Source organism: Camelus dromedarius, chromosome 6, assembly GCF_036321535.1.
Source record: "Camelus dromedarius isolate mCamDro1 chromosome 6, mCamDro1.pat, whole genome shotgun sequence".
Lineage (NCBI taxonomy): Eukaryota > Metazoa > Chordata > Mammalia > Artiodactyla > Camelidae > Camelus > Camelus dromedarius.
Window position 1 is genome coordinate 19153463 of NC_087441.1, and position 20227 is coordinate 19173689.

General features: G+C 40.5%; 1 protein-coding gene across 8 annotated transcripts in view; it reads right to left on the reverse strand.

Annotated features, from left to right (window-relative positions):
- PHACTR2 (phosphatase and actin regulator 2) overlaps positions 1–20227 on the reverse strand; it is a 241125-nt gene that overhangs the window by 33928 nt on the left and 186970 nt on the right. For 4 of the 8 annotated variants that reach the window (XM_031456464.2, XM_031456467.2, XM_031456466.2 and 1 more), the window contains exons 4-7: positions 17647–17805; positions 11873–12112; positions 7590–8124; positions 776–978 (exon numbers count right to left, since the gene is read on the reverse strand). In XM_031456464.2, coding sequence (XP_031312324.2) covers positions 776–978; positions 7590–8124; positions 11873–12112; positions 17647–17805 — 1137 coding nt within the window. The remainder of the gene's footprint in view (positions 1–775; positions 979–7589; positions 8125–11872; positions 12113–17646; positions 17806–20227) is intronic. The other 4 variants (XM_031456468.2, XM_031456469.2, XM_031456470.2 and 1 more) reach the window with 2 other exon arrangements.

Consider the following 20227-nt stretch of genomic DNA (forward strand, 5'->3'; position numbering starts at 1 on the left):
ATATCTCAACAGAGGACTGTCAATACCACATGGAGTGATTTTTGTTGTTCGATTTTACTGTTGTTTGATAATGATTGTTTGTTGTTGTTCAGTACAAACTAGAAGGAATTTGACAAACTGCTGTTTAATCACGAATATACTAATAACTTTTCATAATCTCTGAGTTGTTTCATGGTGAACCCCTACCAGGTCATTCTTCTCAGAAGCTTATAAAAAAAAAAAGAGCATTTTCCAGTTCGCTAAGTTATACATAAATGGTTGGCTTTATCCACTTTACTATCATTACTCCTTAGAAGGCATACTGTCTTACTTATCACAGAGGAATGACTGTTTTTAATTCTTTAAAGGTATTAGTCATTCTTGACTCATCCCTCCCTCCCTCTTTAAGCCACAGTATAAAAGTGAGTGAAATTCTCAGACACCTCCAATGAGTAATCCAGTGAATCCTGCAATGCTCTTTACTCAGGAAAGGCCCCGGGGGAAGGGCCATCTTGGATCAATCTCAGAAAGAACTCTTGTCGTTTGACACTTTGGACAAATTCAAATATGCATACTGGCCTGATAGACTGACTCCCCCGGCCCCGTGGAATCATCTTCCAGAAAGGCCTGTCATCTAAAGCTAAAAAGCTTAGAATATACACATTTCTAATTTGAGAAAGATGAGGGGAAAGAAGACATCAGGTGTCTGGTTCCTGATGAGGCTTTTGTTCTTTACAAAATGCAGCTGCGTCCGCCCCCTACCCACACCCTCCCTACCTCTTGAAAAAATCCTTACTTTCTCCACTGCCATCCTCGTCCTCATCCTCGTCCTCGTCGTCATCAGTGTACAGGACAGGCCCGTCAGAGTCAGAGTCATTGGCCTGGTATTCCCTTTGGCCTTCGTCCTCTGAGGCACTGAAGGATTCTGAAGACTCTCCCATCAGCCCAGGAGTCAGCAGCTGAGGCGCTGCCTTCCCCAGCTCGTCTTTGGTTGTGAAACTGTGAGAGGCACAGAAACATAGGGGTGGTGTGAAGTTCAGAGAGACCCTCAGGGATGCTGCCGGCACACTAGAGGAAGCTCTAGTTTCATAAGTATCCTTTGGGCCGGTGAAAGGAGAAAGCAGACACAGGCCAGCTAAAGTCACTGAAATGAGGCAACGGTATCGTACTCCTTAATTCTCAAGGCTTTAAAGTCTTCATCTGCAAAACGAAAAGGATTGACGAGGTGGTGCCTGACATGTTTAGTACATATATATTGTACAAGTATATTTTGAAACTTTTATTTTTCCCTAATACTAGGGGATTCAGTGGAAAGAACAATGGGCTAGAAGCTCTTGGATGTTTGACTTTGTCTGTACCTTTTCTTTGACTGTAACTCCTACTTATCCTTCATGTCTGGGTTAAAGCCTCAGCTCCCTCCAACTCTTTCACTGGCCTCCAGACTAGTTCCTTGCCTCCTCTCCCCATCCCCTTGGCGACTGAGGATGATCCCACTGGAGCACTTAGCACGCTGCCCCTCAGTCGGCCTCCCCACCCCCAAAAGGTCCCTGACAAGCAGGACTCATGGTTTGGTAGCCCAGCACCTAGAAAGGTGCTGATATAGAAAAGTACATCTTCTTTAATTACTCAATGAATTAATCCCATGTCTATTACAGCCAGGGCATTAACAGTAAAAAGTCAGGTATCTTATCTGTGTTTAATTTCTCCATTTATAAAACTGTTTGTCATTAAGATTATACTAAGAACACAAGGTGGTAAGCGTGAAAGTTAAATGGACTCTTTAGAAGAAAGGTGGTATGAAGGATGCAATGAGTTTCTTGTTATTCCGCTTGGTAAGAGTCTCTGGCTTAAAGTTACTATAAATATACAAAGCCTGCCAATTTTCAGACTAGAATTTAAAAAAAAATACTTTACATCAAAAACATATCATATTGAAAACAATGTAATATTCATTTTAAGATACAGAAGTTCTCCACATTGCTTTCTGATATAAATAGAAGAATCCAGATTTGGATGTCACAAAACGGTCTTCTGAAAACACCGTTTAGTGCAAAACATGTGCTTGCTGTTCTCACAGAAAAAAATTAAAAAACAATTCTTTGAATAATAAAAACAGGTAAACTTCGTTAGAATCTGAGGTTCTAAAAATTCTACTTTGTGGTTTACAAGCCGAAGCGCTCTCAAAATTCTCTATTTTTCACTTACTAGAAAACTCCAACAGCCAAAAATTCTTGTTTTCAAAGGAGGAAATATGACATTTCCTTTTTAACTGTGTAAAATATACAAAGCATAAAATTTACAGTTTTAACCATTTTAAAGTGTATAGTTCAGTGGCATCAAGTATACTCACACTGTTGTGCAACCATCACCACCATCCATCTCCAGGATTTTTCATCTTCCCAAACTGAAACTCCATATCCATTAAACAGTAACTTCACATTCCTCCTCCCCCACCCCCGGCAACCACCGTTTTACTTTGTCTCTGTGATTTTTACTATTGTATGTGCTTCATGTAAGTGAAATTATACAACATCTGTCCTTTTGTGTCTGACTTACTACACTTTGGATGTCTTCAAGGTTTTCATCCATGTTGTAACATGTGTCAGAATTTCCTCCCTTTTTAAGGCTGAATAGCATTCCATTTGATGTGTATGTCACATTTTGTTTATCAGTTATCAGTCTGTGGGCATCTGAGCTGGTTCTACCTTTCGTTGCTGTGAATAATGCAGCCCTGGACACTGGTGTATAACTATCTGTTTGAGGACCTGCTTTCCATCTTTCTGGCTACACACACAGAAGTGGGATTGCTGGATCATATGGTAATTTTACGTTTAATTTTTTGAGGAACCACCATACTGTTTCCAAAGTATGCAATCTCGTTTCAAATAAGAGAAGATTTATTTTATGGGAAAGCATTTCCACAGTCGGGATTTCTAGTGCACTGCCACCGGAGGCCAGTCTTGCCTGAACAGCCTGTCTGCCGCTATGGGCGACTGAAGCACGTTTAAAAGATACACCAGTAAGTAACACATTCTCAAGAGCAGAACAAAGCTACTTCAGGGTTGGGCCCTAGTATGTGCTCATGTCACTGCTCATTAATCTATTATGATACTGATCATTATCTTAATCTCATCATTTGCATTTTAAAAGGCAAAGACTTCTGCCTACACTTACAACTTAACAATTGTTCTATAGTATAAGGAAGGCAGATAATTTATAGTTCGTGGAAGCCAGGAAGGCCATGGATGAGTTGCCCAAACAAGGTAGCAAGTCCAGTCCACAAGTCACAATTAAGATTCTTGGTTTATCTATCAAATGTTACATTACACTATATTTTATTTTATACTTAATACTGTAGGTTATGTTAATAGTATATGATAGATTATATTTAACTTAATAGTAAGTATTAACTCCAAACTTACATCAATCAACTCATTACATGACTCTCATTTTCCCCTTATGTTTCCTGGGCACACTGGACAATATAGTGAACTCCATAAATGTTTGAGGAAATGGACTAAAAGAGTCAAGTCCCCTTTGGATATGGGCTTCAGATGAGCTTATTAGTTTCTTCCTTAAATTGTACCAGAATTGTACGCTATTAATGGTCACACTGCCCAAAGCAATCTACAGATTTAATGCAATCCCTATCCAATTACCCAGGACATATTTCACAGAACTAGAACAAATCATAATAAAATTTATATGGAACCATCAAAGACCTAGAATTGCCAAAGCATTACTGAAGAGAAAGAAAGAGGCTGGAGGAATAACTCTCCCAGACTTCAGACAATACTATAGAGCTACAGTCATCAAGACAGCATGGTATTGGTACCAAAACAGACATATAGACCAATGGAACAGAATAGAGAGCCCAGAAATGAACTCACAAACTTTTGGTCAACTAATTTTCGACAAAGGAGGCAAGAATATACAATGGAATAAAGACAGTCTCTTCAACAAATGGTGTTGGGAAAACTGGACAGCAGCATGTAAAACAATGAAGCCAGAACACTCCCTTACACCATATAGAACAATCAACTCAAAATGGATCAAAGACTTAAACATAAGACAAGATACAATAAACCTCCTAGAGGAAAACATAGGCAAAACATTATCTGACATACACCTCAAAAATTTTCTCCTAGTAGAAATAAAAGCAAGAATAAACAAATGGGACATAATTAAACTTACAAGCTTCTGCACAGCAAAGGAAACCATAAGTAAAACAAAAAGACAACCTACGGAATGGGAGAAAATTTTTGCAAGTGAAACCGACAAAGGCTTGATCTCCAGAATATATAAGCAGCTCATACGACTCAATAAGAAAAAAATAAACAACCCAATCCAAAAATGGGCAGAAGACCTAAACAAGCAATTCTCCAAGGAAGACATACAAATGATCAAAAGACACATGAAAAAATGCCAATATCACTAATTATCAGAAAAATGCAAATCAAAACTACAATGAGGTATCACCTCACACCAGTCAGAATGGCCGTCATTCAAAAATCCACAAATGACAAATGCTGGAGAGGCTGTGGAGAAAGGGGAACCCTCCTACACTGCTGGTGGGAATGCATTTTGGTGCAGCCACTGTGGAAAACAGTGTGGAGATTCCTCAAAAGACTAGGAATAGACTTACTGTATGATCCAGGAATTCCACTCCTGGGCTTATATCCAGAAGGAACCCTACTTCAGGATGACACCTGCACCCCAATGTTCATAGCAGCACTATTTACAATAGCCAAAACATGGAGACAGCCTAAATGTCCATCAACAGGTGACTGGATAAAGAAGATGTGGTATATTTATACAATGGAATACTACTCAGCCATAAAAACCGACAACATAATGCCATTTGCAGCAACATGGATGCTCCTGGAGAATGTCATTCTAAGTGAAGTAAGCCAGAAGGAGAAAGAAAAATACCATCTGAGATCGCTCATATGTGGAATCTAAAAAACAAAAACAAAAACAAACAAACAAACAAAAAACAAAGTGTAAATACAGGACAGAAAGACTCATAGACAAAGAATACAGACTTGTGGTTGCCAGGGGGGCGGAGGGTGGGAAGGGATAGACTGGGATTTCAAAATTGTAGAATAAACAAGATTATACTGTATAGCACAGGGAATCACAGAGGAAAAAATGTAATAATGAGTGTGTATATGTCCATGTATGACTGAAAAATTGTGCTGAACACTAGAATTTGACACAACATTGTAAAATGATTATAAATCAATAAAAAATGTTAAAAAAAAGAATTGTATGCTATTGTGAAGTTACCAATGGTTAGAAATCTACCAAATAGCTACTACCCTGCAGTTTGTGAATAGAAGGAGGTATTTTTACACATGACCACTTGTCTTCTTTAAAGTTTTCCTATTTGTATTCCAAACAGAACCCTCTTCATAAAATGACAGAATTTTCACACATTCGTTGACTAAACATAACTGAGGGAGAGTTCTAAGTAAAGCAAGTGACTAAGAGCCAGAAATTCTAATTCAAAGACCCACTTAAAAACGGAAGAAAGAATTTGGAAGGAAATTTGAGAGACTACTTATTCCAAGCTCATTAACTCAAGAGCAAACACAAACCATCCCTGTGGGATGGACTGTAATTTAAATTTTTAATTTTGAGGTATACCCAGAGAAGAAAATCTCTATACCCTCTTCTAGGAAAGCATTACAGTTACCCTGACTGACAGGAAAAATCTATGATAAATACCTCAATGTCTAATGATGTTCTAAACTCACTCCCTGTGATCACAGTCCCGGTGGGAATGGAGAACAGATGCTCACCTCTTTTGTCTGACAATCCTGCAAGGACTCGGGCTGAAGACGGAGATCAAGACCCCAACATGCAGCATGGAGCTTAGCACAATATAGTGCCCTCTCTATAAGGGCTGTGGAAGTGGACTGGAAGTGGACTGGTAATGTTTTGCCCACTTTTGTACCTTTGGTGCTTAGTACACTGCCTGGCACACAGAAGGCAAGCAAAAAACATATGCTGAAATGCTGAATGACTGTTCACTTCTAAAGGTGGGAACTGACGGCAGTGTCATATTTAATAATGAAATGAAGACATCTGCTGTGTGCTAGAAGTATTCAGGACACTATAAGCATTCATTTCAATATCTCTTCTCATATCATTTATTAAAAGGTCAAACAAAGAAAAGAATTTGTAATTTAATATTTATTTATCTTTCCTTTGAATGATGGTGCTCAAAATGATAGAAACAAACACAAAAGAAACTGCAAAAGAAGTAGAAGCAACTGCTTTGGAAACTTATAAAATTCCTTAGAGCACAGAATTTGATGAGCAACTCTGGATTTGCAGTTCTGGCTCTGCCACTTACGAACTGGGGGATCTTGGATAAACTATTTTCTCTCTCTTGGCATCAGTTTTCTTATCTATTAAACAGAGGTATTTCAGGGGAGACTTATGTAAATTAAATACCTGACAGTTCCTGACATTAAATAAGTATTCAATAAATGAAGGTTAATATTAGTAGCAAACTGAATAATTAAAGTTGATATTTTAGTCTTTTAATCCAAATCAACTTAATTAACGTACTAATTTTTAAAGTATAACATGACAAAGATTTTTTTTGAAAGAAGAAATCTTAAATTAAATAATGGAAAAAGTGAATTTTGGTTTCATTCTTAGAAATAGAAGAGGCTGGATTTAAGAGCTCTAAGCCTCCCCTAGACAGAATTGGAAATGGCTTCTACCATACTCTGACAGCCCTCTCTTCATACCTGGGGGACGGGAGAGTTAATATGTCTTTTTTTATCCTTAAGTAGAAAATTTATAGGACTTTGTGAGTGATGAGATGCAGAGGACAAAGGAGAATGAGGACCCTAGGATGAGTTCCAGGTTCCTGGTGTGGGCACCTGGACGATGGCATGCCTACAGCATCCCAGATTCTGTACTGGTTGCTGGGGATATAGAGGTAAATAAGACATACTGGTTAGTTCTGTCCCATAGGCAGGAAAAAAGCACTGTCAGAGTTTAGTAATTGCAATAACCAATTCCGTCTGAATATTGAAAGGCTTCACAGAAGAGGTAACACTTGAACTGGGTAGGGAATTGAGGCAGCAAGAAAAGTAGCCACTCTAAGGTTGGAGGAGAAGGAGTTGGACTTTGAAACAGCGCTTTCCTGATGGTCTTTAATTTCGTGGAGAGGAGAAGGCTAAACAACTTGTTGAAGCGCAGGTGGGTAGGAGGGGTGAGCAATCTGGACACAAGTGGTAAAGATTTAGAATAACCACTGTTAAGAAGAGAGGAGGGAACTGTCTCGGAGAAAGAACGGGGGCCGCTGAGCAGTGATGAAGCAGGCTCTACGTGTCCCAGAAAGCCACAGACTGAAGTGTAGCTGTCATCAGACCAGTGCAATTATCGCTAGCAGCCTGCAGCTTTCCTGGGGCGGGGCTCTGAAAAAAATCAGTGTTTGGATTACACAGGTGCTTACCGAACATTCACTAGATTGCATTATAACGGAAACCAAAGCAGGTTCCTTCCCGTCCAGCAGGGAGGCTCAGGGGTCTGCAGTGGTCCGCCTCCCAGGGACACGGATGGAATGTGGGGTTTGTGCCCCGACTCACCATTTTGCGTTTTCTCTGCTAACACTTAAGCCGGTGCCTGAGTGGACAGTGGTTCTGTTTGTCGGCTCTTCAGTCCAGAGAAGTTGACTCGGGTCTAAGGCAGGGACGGGCAGGTCGGCTCCGTTGCTGACCAGGACGACAGGAGTGTCTGAAGCAACAAAGCTCTGCTCCTCCAGAGGCAGAGGGGGCGCCGGGGGAGAAGGGGGCGGAGCCACAGGGGGCGAGGGGACTGCGGACTTGGGTTTGCCTGTGGTCAGCTCCTCCGTCCCAGGGGCAGGCTGCTCGGGTTTGAGACCCTCCACCCTGGTCTCAAAAGCCTCTCCTTTAAGGTCAGATGTGCCAGAAGTGGTTGCATCTGAGGATGGTCGAGACGTTGGCTGCTTGCCAGGTTTTTTCTTGCCCTTTGTGATTCCCACTGTCCCTGTTTTGCTAGAAACTGTCTCCTTGGAAGTTTTGGCACGAGATGAGGTGGAGGAAGTAGGTGGTGAAGCTGATGCTTTGGAGCCAGTTGCTTTTCTTGAATGAGAGGAACCAGCTAAAGCAGAGAGATTTCACATTAAGAGTCAAGGAAGACAACACTTTTAAAATAAACTGAGTTGCAATTGTCAATGGCAATGTTCCCTTTAAACTCTTAAGATCTGTCTGAATAAATGCAGAGAAGAAAACAGGCTAATAATGATAATGATCTTGTTTTCTGCCCCCTCCCTGCCGCCCTTCTAGGAGGAGCAAGTGATGCTTGAGGCCAAGACCTAAGGGACAGGAGTCCTGTCTTCCCCCTCCTCCAGTCTTTAGCTGAGCCAGCAAAGGGACATCCTCAGCCCCTTGCCCTGTGAGTCATCTGAAAAAGTCTCTGTATGCTCCAAAGAAGAGACAGTGTGTAGAGGAAACACCAACAGCTCATTGGGTATAGTACCAGGTTACTCTCATCACAGATCATACATGTTCCATGATGTCTTTCTGGGAATGGAGTGATCCACATTCAGAAGTCGCTGGGGTAAATACCATCAGCTCCTTTCTGGTCAAAAGCAAATTTAGTCATCTTACTGCTAAAAGAGCAAACTCCAAACCAGCCATCCCCAACGGCTACAGAGAGAAGCTTGCCACTGCCCCGAACTCCATCTGCAGTGGCGACTGCAGTGGGCAGAGTGAAAACACATGGCCACAAACGAAAGACAAGTCTCCTTCAAAAAAACTTCAAGAGGCAGAAAAAATTCTTTTTTTTTTAAACAAGATAATGGGAAGTGTTTGAATAATTTGGAGGGAAAGAGTATCATTTTCAGATCTTCTAAAACTGCTTATGTTCCTAGAGAGTCTTCATCAGAGGATGGCCATGGCCGTGACCATGGCATATCTGCCTGCTTCTGGATAGGACTGCCTTCAACCAGACCATTTTCAGGAAAAAAATAAAAATAGAAAAGGTTAACTCTCCTTTTCTTTCTATCACCATAGGAAATACATTTAAACTCCTATGAGAATACTCTTTTGTTTCATGACTTTCATGATGTGTATATTTGTCCTAATTGCTTCTTCTGTTATAATGTTGTATACACCCTTCTTTTTCCTGAGGGGTCAAACTATCTTCCACAGAAATATGAGAAAAATCTTGTCAGTATTACGGAGCCAATCTTCACTGCATACAGACACTCTTTATGGTAACTTACCTCTGGTTATAACTCTGTGGAAGTTAACTGGGAGGGTCAGGAGAGGAAGAACAAAGGATCAGACAATGAGATGTACCATTTCACCAACTCTGACCCACTGAAAAGAGCCAGTCTCACTTGGTGACAAGATGCAGGCTTAAAAGAAGTCTCTGTGACTTGGGGGCTTTATTATCTTAGGTATCTGTAATAACTAGAATTCCCCTCCCTCCCGTCCGGGCCTGTTGATATTCTTTGAAGCAAAGAGTCTTCACTTGCTTTAAGCAGACTCCTACAATCTAAGTGCATTCCAAATTTACCCTTTATGATCAAGGTGCTGAAGGCTAAAGACTTGCTGTCTAAACACGTTCAATTACTTCTTCGGTAAGTTGAACAAAACCTTTTCCACATACCAATTCTTATAGATATATAAGAATATATATAAACATATATATATATATGTATTTTAAAGAAAACTCTTTCTTTTCTAACAGCAAAGTTAACCTCAGCCAGGCTTAAGGAAAAAGACAATTTAAAAAAAATGTCTAGAGTGCAAATTCAAGCCATGTTATTATATTTCTCTTTAAGTATCTTCTAAAATGAGGATTTTGCTGAAATGTTGCTTCTGTTACCTTGAATTATGGTCAAGACTTAAGAAAAGAAATGCTACCTCTCCTCAGTTAAGTACTTTTGTCGTTAACACAGTGCATAACAATGAGAAAGAAAAAAATACGAGATGTTACTTACTTCTCTAGGAAAGTGCAACCAATATCTGGTGATCTGGAGGTCTATACTAACTTAGTGATTGAGAACAAATCTGAACTAACAGCTTTTTTAAAGAGTTTCAAACATTTGACTGAAACTCAGGAGCTACATTTGAAGTAACTTTTCCAGAAGGTCAACATTATTCAACTGAAACAAAGTTACCATGCAGAAAGTTCTAAATGGTTACAAAAGGAACATGAATAAGACTCTCAAGGAGTGTTACCAACGTTGGATAAAAGGATCCTTGCATGCTGGGCTTGCTGGTAGACTTCAAGGCAGCGCCCATTTCTCTGTTATCACCCTAAGAACAGCAATCTTCTTATCCACACTCTTCACACTAAGGGCCAGTTGGGCCTCATTTAATACAATGGATAACATGACTCTACTTTTCTCTTAGGAACATCATGAGTTGATAAACAAGTGTTCAAGTAAAATATCTAGAAATGTCTCAAAATCTCTCATGACAGCTGTGCCCTGCCCTGGTGTTAATCACCAGCTTTCTTCTGAAAGAATGAGAGAATACAGGCCAAGTCAATTATGAGCTGGACCATGTGGGGCATGGAGAAGTGGGAAAGCTTGTGCGAAGCAGGGTCTTAACTCACAAGGACAGGGGCAGAGCTTGGGGATTTTCTTCAAGAAGTGAATCGTCTCTGCTCTGAGGGTATGCTAGGCAGTCTGGGAAACACACACAGACACCAAAGGACAGACGCTGACGTGTGATGGATGGCAGTCGGTCCCAGGGAAAATGGCCCTTAGGCACTGTTCCCACAGCGATCTGAGACTTTCATTTTAGAGCTTATCAGAAGAGACCAGACAAGCAAGGCCAATGGCGGGAGAGCGGAACCCCGGGAGAGAGACATCTATTTGCATCGGAATTCTGTTATACTGTCATCTAAGCCATTCTCTGAATTTGAGCATTATCAGTATAAATTAAGAGGAGAAAAAGAGCAATACCAAGGCATAGCCTGGTAGCTGGTTTCGAGAAAGTTGCTGCTGATTTTAAGGAAAATGAAGTCTGCTATAAAATACAGGAGGGTTTTTATGCATGTGTTAATGGGAAAAAGCCACTCAGCGTATGTACTTGGATTAACGTCCTTTTAAAAGCTGGATGACACGGTAGGCTCCTTGATTTTACTTCACTAGAACGGGAGCTCCACTTTGCATTAAGCAGATCTGATGTGAAAGGAAAGCTGGATGCACTCACATGAAGTTACGAAACCCCTCAAACATCCCCTGGTGATCGGCAGTAGCAGCTTGGGACCACACCACTACATGCTTTTCCTTGTAACACACTGAAGTCCGCTGGGGTTGGGAAGGGGCACTGAGCATGTAACTTTCAGTGCCGCTGAGCGGTTGTGACTCCAGTAGAGAGCGGTGGGGCAGGGCTGCACTGAGTGATAGGAACCCACTGTCATTTGTCAGTAGAGGAACGACTATAACATTTAAGCCATTAAGCTCCAGAAAATATGTCAAAGACGTAAGCATCATGTTTTTATGGGAAAACTTAAGATGTTTTGAAAGAAAACCCAAGCCAAACAGCCACCTGTAAACTCAAATATGCAGGCCAGCTGATGTCTAAACAATGTCATTGTTCATCAGGCAGACGACTGCCTGGACCCTTCCACTGGGTCCAGGCAGACAGTGGATACTCAGGATGAAAGAAGTCTATTCACCGTAAACCTAATGAGGTGAATGGATCAACTGGTTGACTTTTCTTCAGTAGCGATAGCCACAGAGGAATTTCCTGGGCATTCTCTGTGTCAAAGCTGAATCCACTGGTGTTACATCCTAAGATGCCAGACTCCATCGTTCCTAGGAAAAGCAATTGCCCCACCCCAGAGCCAAGGACCCTAGACTCAACCCCACAGAGGGCATACTCACCAGCCTCTTGGGGTGCGTTTCGGCTTGTTGGCTTGGGTGGAGGGACGGGGGCCTGCTTACCAGGAGCCTTGGTATTTTTTTTAATAGGAGGCACTTCGTCACCCTTGGGGCTGGCCCCAGCAGCGGCCCCTTTTGGAGGCACTGGTGTTTTCTGGGGCTTAGGTTTGGATTTAGGCTTAGGAAGAGCTGGAGGAGGTGGAGCAGGAGCTGCCGGTGTTTCAGAGTGGTTTTCAGGGTTCTCTACAAATGAGAAAGTGAACAGAAGCAGACTGATACAGACACACAGCATAGAAACAGAGGGAGCAAGACACACAGTGACAGCGATACACATGTCCGGCTGCTTGGCCCTTGGGAACCAGTGGGGTTCTGTACCAGAGACAGCGGGGTTTGGGGTAAAGAAGATCAAAGGCTGAAAGCCAAACTAGGGTGTGTTCTCCAGGTCACTAATCACCCCTGTGATAAAACAGGGTTGCACAAATGACTGTGATGAGTTAAGCTGAGGATGTGTCAATGTCTACGGTTGGGGGCTGACACCAGCCTTAAATAGATGGTTGCTGGATGATGATGTGGGTAGGAGTGCTAAGTTTTTTACAAAATTGAAGGGCCCCGAGAGTGGCAGAGCAGTGTGTCACACACTCTATCATGGGGTGGGGGCCGACAGCACAGAAATGACTAGACTCACAGTGACCTCATATCCTCCGCTGAGGGGCTCACTCAGGAGAGCTCACGCCCATGAACCTGCAAGGCATCTGTGTTCTGTCTCTGCCTCATTGTGCTCAAAAACCAACTGTTTTCTGAGCTAAGGGAGACTTTGTAGAATCTGGTACAGGAAGCACAATGCACTGAAGGATAAACTATGTTCTATTCTTTCAAAATTTTCTTAAGCTCTCCAATGCACCAGCACAGCTTCCTGTTTTACAATAACTTCCTCCGACCTTTTCAGTGTCACAACTGTTGGTACTGGAGGGTGCAGAATCCCCCCAAAATATCAAATTTGTTTTGTAATGTAAACACAAGTAATGAGTTTGAAAACATAAAGGTTAAACTTCATTAAAAAAAATCATACCTAAGAACAAAAGCCTTGCACAAGATTTTGCATAACTAGAGGAGTATTGGTCTTCTCATTAAAAAAAAAAAAGTGGAGATGCTGAACGTTCATATATTCATATCCTTATTTTTTTAATTAGTGACTGATTAAAATTAAAATACAGTTCTGGTCCAAAGAGCTAAGCAGCATTTCTTTAAAAATGGAGCACAATTAAAAAAAAAAAAGTAAGACAGCGTCAAGACAAGATTGAGCCTTTACTGAATATGTTCTTCCATTATTGAATGACCAAGAAAAGGTTTTAAAAGTGGACTGCATCACATTTTATTATTATTTCTTTTGTTTCATTTCTCATCCCAGTGCGTGTGAAGTGAGAACTCCCCACACCTCTTTTTTTCTTTTACTATATACCCATCAAGCCACATATGTAACTACCATACAAATGATTTAAATTACAGTAGGTAATGAGTAAAACTTCCCTTTTATCTTCCAACAACCATGAAACCCACCACAGTCACTGCAGCCCAAATGGACCCCTCCTGCATCTGAACTTAACTGTACTCATTGTCTGAGCTATTTAGTCAACATTTATCAAGGGCTACTTGTATGTTTGCCTCTCTGTTTATAACCCTTGTCCCCTCAGCTAAGCGACTTATCATCTGTACTACAGTAGTGGCTGTCTCAACCCAGCTAGTCCGAACCAGACAGCTACTACACCACAAAAGGCAAAGAGGGTTGAGAGCAACACAAGTTGATAGACATGGAAAACATTTTACTTTAGTGTAAAACGTATAAATACACATTGACTTACTAGTCTTTTGACTTAGGGTAGAGGCTTGTTCTTTAAATACATCTTTGAACCTTTGGCCCAAGCATGGAGAACCAGCCCAATGACACTGTCCATGATGAGAGACAGTCAGACTGATCTGCACCACTTGGTATCTTAATTCTCTTTAATGCTACAAACCCTCACATGTCTTCTCCTCTGTCTTCACAGCATATTATTGAGGGATTTCTTTTTCTGTCTGCCTAAGATTTTTAAATTCTAAAGTTGTTCCCCCCCAAATCCAGCTTCCGGGTTTGGGAAGAAGCTGGTTTGCTCCGTGATAGTTGGGAATGACAATCCTGACTAGGGTGAGAATGCACACTCTACGTGTAAACTTCCAGCTGCTCTTGGAAAAGCCTGGTCCGCTCCTCCTTCCTCTGCAAACTCTACCAATTATCTGGGTGTGTTTGCCATATGGCCAATGTTTGTGTTTACTCTGCAGTGATTCCTCAGGGGTGTGTGTGAGTGCATGTGTGCACGTGTGCACGTGCGCACGCATGCATAAACAGTATGCTTTTCTGACCAAATTATAAACTCCTTTGGTCCGAAATTTTATATCCCGTCAAACACAGTGCTCTAAACATTATGGCTCTTCAGTGATAGTGACTGATTGGTTGATAGTTATTAACACATGTTAGTAGGAAACAAACTCTTGTATCTCAGAAATAATGAATTAAGTCAAGAGGTAGTTTCTACTATTAGCATACAATCTGAAGACATGACATAAACTGATGGTGTAGAGGAGTATTAGCTTTTCAAGAGGAGGTTAAGAAAGGGCTGCCTCTGCACTCCGGCTTGACGAGGCTACTCAGTCTCACAACAATGCTCTGGAGGGTAGCTGTTGACTACACTTTTGGGTTTGCCTCCTCCCGCCACATGGAGAGCTGAGTCCAGCATATTTGAGACCTGCAGGAGGCCTTTACTTTGTCTTGGATACACTTCTGCCCCCATGCCTCTCCTTCATCTGACTGCCTCCTGCTTGTCTCCTCCAAGTCTCACTTTGGAAACTTCTTCCTCTACAAACCTTCCCGGTCCCCTTTGCAAGCTCCCTGGCTTGCTGTGCTTGGGCCTGCCAAAGCACTTTGCATCTTGTATTACAACTGCCCTTTTGCATGCTGGTCTCCATGTGGGCTATGATTCACTTGAAGGCAAAGGCTGTTTCTCATGCACAGCGCACTCCTGACCTGGCCCCAGTGGAGTCTTACTCATGGTAGACCTTCATGCTGATGTGGGGAACAAATGCATGTAAGTGACTTCTTACTTCATGGAAAGTCCTCTACAATGACCCGAGATAAAATATCTATTACTTTTCAGATTTCTCATATTTAATACCAAGCTATTTTAAACAGATTTTAGGTCAGTTTTTCTGCCTCATATATTTAAGGGCATTTATTGAAAAAGAATAATGGGAGACTAAGAGACCTGAAGGCCTTAAGGGAAAAGTCTCCAGCGTTAGGCAGAAGAGGCCCAAACCACCCCCAACTGCGGAATCAGGTGCCTTCAGGAGCCCCAGGACCAGCCACGAGTCCCACGTGGTAACTACCCACGGAGCAGCGTGGAGGCCACTTGCCATTTGTTTTGTCTTGACACCGAAGTTTCGAACATTCAAGTACTGACATGCTGTCTTAGAAAGGGACACAAGCATCTGGGATGGCACGTGATGTGGTTTTGCAAATATAATCAATGAGATGAAAGAATGCTCTTGGGTAGGCTGGCTTAATGCAAAGGGAAGGAGAGTGTCACACTCCAAAACAAAGGGCGAACTGAGAACAGGGGAGGGTGGATGTGCATGGCAGTGAGCTCGAACAAGAAGTGACAGCAGTAGAGGGGCAGAGATAAAAGTGACTCTTAGGTTTTTTTGTTTTTGGGGTTTTTTTTAGAATTAAACATTGTCTTTCCAGAGAAATGAATAGTTTGTCTATAAGGGATTTTGTGTTTAACATAACACTATGTGATGTTAGTTAGGAGTGACATTCTTACTACTGTCAGGAAGCGGCTTCCACACCGAACGCTTCCCCTCACTCAGCGTGGCTCCTGGAGGGCGCACCATCCACACAGCAAGAGGGAGGCTACTCTGTCTTAGTGGAGTGGCACCGTGTCCAGCCCCTCCATATCCTCATGTACAGACCAGCCAAGCAAGACGCTATCTCGGACCTTAGAAAAGAACTGAATGTACTAATCCTCCCAAGTAAAGAATAAGAAAACAAAAACATCTCTCAAACATCCATGAACTTATGAAGTCTGCCATCTTTTTGGAACATCAAGGCTTGCCGGTTTAATTAACATAAAACTGTCAGCAACTTTATATTAGGCTGATAAGGGAAACACTTCCTTTGAGGTCTGTCCAGGCCACTGATTGACATTCCCCACGGACCACGCAAGCACTAGAGATGGCACTGTTCCATAATGAAGGATGTGATTCTTGAATGTGAAAAGGCTGTACCAGGGACAAACCACAGATGGATCTGAAATGTAACAATTTGGTGAGACAGGACAGTGGGACTAAAAAATAAAAGTAAAAAGAAATCACTGCATTAATACTTTCAACTGAATCCTCTTAAAATCTATTTAGGTTTGTTTTCTCTTTATGTTCCAGGAATATTATCATTAAAAATGTTAGTTAACTTCTCATAATCAGTATTCTTAAGCATAATCAGAGTCCTTCAATGGAAAGACTTAGTAAAGGCCAATGAATGCTACACTTAATATTGAATAAAGCAAAAGAATAAATTTCCAACGGACTATTAATAGAGGCTTCTAAAATATTTAAAGGCTAATTTATATGCAAATAATCAGGGGTTATGGACTTCCAGAGAAGATGATTTTAAGCTACGTCTGTCAAATGTTCTTTTGTTCTCTTTACCTTTGGAGGATTTGGGTCAAGAACAGAGGAAGAGAAGTTTGCTTCCAGCAGTTTCTAAGACTTCTCAAAATGCCCAGAGAACCCAAACTAGGTTTAACAAATTTTTGCCATCCAGCTCCAAGGCAGACATCATAGAGCAAGAAATAGCCTATTTCCTGAGGATTCATTTCTATGCTGCATGAAATCATCTAGACTCTCCCAACAAAGCCTCCCCTCACGGGAGTTTCAGTTCAGGTTTGCATAAGTATGAGACTTGTGGGTTCCTGCAACCATGACAGCAGTGGTATAATCAATAGGAGACGTAACCAATCAGTGACCAAGAGCTTGTTAACATTCTAGGGGTCCTCGATAGACATGTATTTTGCAGTTACACAATCTACCATGGTATTTCACTCTAGAAACTGAAGTCTCTAAAGAAGCCTTCAGGGAATGGCATAACTGCCTCTGGCATATTCTGAAATTTCCAATTGCACAGACAAATCATGGAGCAGAAGCTATGGCCACGACAGCAACCAAAATCCCTGGCATTACTGGGAACTATTCCTGGGTCTCTCTCAGAAATGTCTGGACCTGGACCAGAACCACAGTTTTGGGTGTGTGGGTGCCACCCACTTCTAAAGAGGCAAGAGCCATCTTGTGTTGAAATTCCTCCAAACTGAGCTGCTACATTTGAAACTAACCAGCAGAGAAAGATGTTCAGACTATTGGCTTTTTTTTAAAAGAAGAGACTTGAGAAAAAGGTCACGAGGAAAGGATAACATTCCCAGACATCTTTAACGATTGAAGAGGCCACCCATTCTGATGCTCTCTGCTAATTAGCCCTCTTTACTGAAAAATTAAATGATGTGCTTATACAGTGGATGTGTCTACCTGAGGAAATCATCCAATTTCTCTTGGCTAGTTCTCATTTCTCTCCTCTTTGTGTTTGCAAAACCCCTCTCTCTCCACTGGTCTTAGGGTCACTGTTCGGAGCCTACAACCTGATTCTCAACATTGAGCTGTATTGAAGTAAAAGAATATGGGGTTTCGCTTGATTTTACCTTTCTTATCTTCTGCCTTTTCCTCCAGAGGTGGTGGTTTTTCAGCTACAGAGCCATTACCTTCTTCAGATTTTACTACATTTTCCTCTTGGGTAGATTCCTCTCCGATGGGTATCATGTGCCCGTTTGAATTTTCAAAGTTAACTGTTACATCTCCATCTAAAAATGGGGAAAGAAACACCTAGATGTCTAACTTGATGGCTTTCTTAAAACCCAGTTTTCCAGTTACTAGGACTGTAGGGTTCAGGTTTAGGTTTCAGTCCTGGGAGCCAAATACATCCTGCAATGTTTCCCCATGTTTAACTGAATAATTCATTCAAACGAAAGAGCTAGAAAATTCTTAGTCTTGGGGGAAGCAGCTATGGAGGGGGTATCCAGAAGCCATCTCAAGGGAGTAAGAATGGTGAAGCTAATTACAAAACACCCCTGGGCAGCAGAGTCCCTCTCTTCTTGGGCTTAGTTTTGGCTGAAATCAATTCTTAGGAGCCTCTTTGTCATTCAGAGACTGAACGGTAAAAGGAGGAATCTGAAAAATGGAATAAACGTTTTAACAAGCACCAAACACACAAGGTGAATGCAAATACATGAGTAACATGAAATGCAGTTACACATACAAACAATCAGTGGGAGAATACAAACATTTCCAAGCACCATTATCTCCACAATAATACATCCATGAGATGTTAACTTTACACAGTAATATAACTGCTACTCTTTTTCAGGGAAAGATGGTAATAAGTAGATTGTATTTTCATCTTCTTATTTATAGAAATCTTAAAATGTACTCAGGGAATTGAAACACGTAACTGACAAAAAAGTCTTTAAGTTGGGCTCATAATAATTTGAAAACATTAGGGAAAAAAATGTTAAAAAAAATAAGTACGGAGGAATTTTTAAGAAACCACAACTGAAGTTAAAATTTAATGTTATCTAAATCACAAAAAACCAATTTTAACACTTCTAAATGTTTATAATCCCTAGGAGTTTCTAAGGTGAAAGAGATTTTGCAGAAACTCTTAATTCAGTGATGATTGATAATTTAACCCTAGTTCGTACCAGGAAAACTTTAAGAGGCTTTGTAAAAGAAGAAATTAATGTATTTTTTACTTAACAAACTTGAAAAAATGCATGATTAGAGCTGATTTTATGCAATTTTTGATTAATCTTATTTTGGCAATCAATCTAAAAAAGAGACCATCTTCCAATTTCTCATTAGATATGATTGAATTGCTTTGGCTCGACAATAAAATCCATTGGCCTTCCTGACAAAAACAAGCATGGCATTTTAAATAAGTAAAATACATATCATGGATTTACATTATGCTTAAAATGAAAAAATTGTTCCTTAGTCATGTAACTTCCAAGTACCTATAGTCTGATTCCTGCATAAAACGAAAATAGACAATAACTGAAGGCAATGCTATTGCAAGTAAATCTTAACTGTTTCAGGAAAATAAAGGTAATGACTTTTTAAAGATTATATGATAAACCAAAAAGAAAACAAAAGATTCTTATTTCTTATTACTGGATCCCAAGAAACTTACTATAAAAAAGGAGAGGAGACACAATACAATGTCCAGGTATTAGATTAAAAAAATAATAAAAAGTAATGTAAGAATGAAAAATTTCAGACAAAACAGAAAACCACTTCTTCACATAAAAATCCTCAGTTTTTAGGTAACCCACATATAAATTTATCTTCGTTTTCTCTGACTTAAGATGGTAATAAAACATGGTAATAAAACAATTCTATTTTAACCATTATTACATTAAAAATTCGTTAATAGATTAAATAACTAATTTTTAAAATTCAGAACAAAAAGCTAGAGAGAAAATTAAATAATAGTGACACAAGAAGAAATCGGATTATTACATGACAGAGAGAAGCAGTCAACAATGTGGAAAGGTACTTTGAGATATGAAACAAAGCTGAAATATCGGAAATAACTGTAGAAAAAGGAGGCATGTTTGTAATAGATACGGAATTCAAGAACAGAAGAGAACTGGAGTTAATAATTAATTGGTGTGTGTATTGAAAAGGTTTTCTGGTTTTATGTATTATTTTAGAATTAAAATAAGTTTAAGTCCTTGATATAGTTTATGTATGTAAGTAAAACATAAGCTCAGCAAAGGAAGACAAGACAAGACGTTGAGCGGACTGCAGGTTACTGGAAGACGCCCACTCCAAGTCTTATCGGAGCATTTGTATGCAAGGAAAGGAGAAAACTCAGAAAAGAGTCGTAGGCTTAAAGTAAACCAAGAGAGAAACCACACAGAAATCAGGAGCATGAGCGTGTTTGAGGGGTTTCTGCCTTAATGTAAACAGCTGTACTGGGGATAGAGTTAACAGAGAGAAGAAAATCACTTAAGAACAAAAGGTAAGTGACTCATTAGAAGGTTAAAAAGGACACCATGGGAGAAAAAGAAAGGAGGCTGGTGGGCAGGCGAAAACATTTACATGATTTCATGTCAAGGTTAAGGGAGAAGGCAGAAGGAAAGAACCAGAAGTTAAGGACTAAACTTGGACTAGATCAAGGACTTCTCAGGAGAGAAGACAAATCACAAAATTTTTACATTAAAA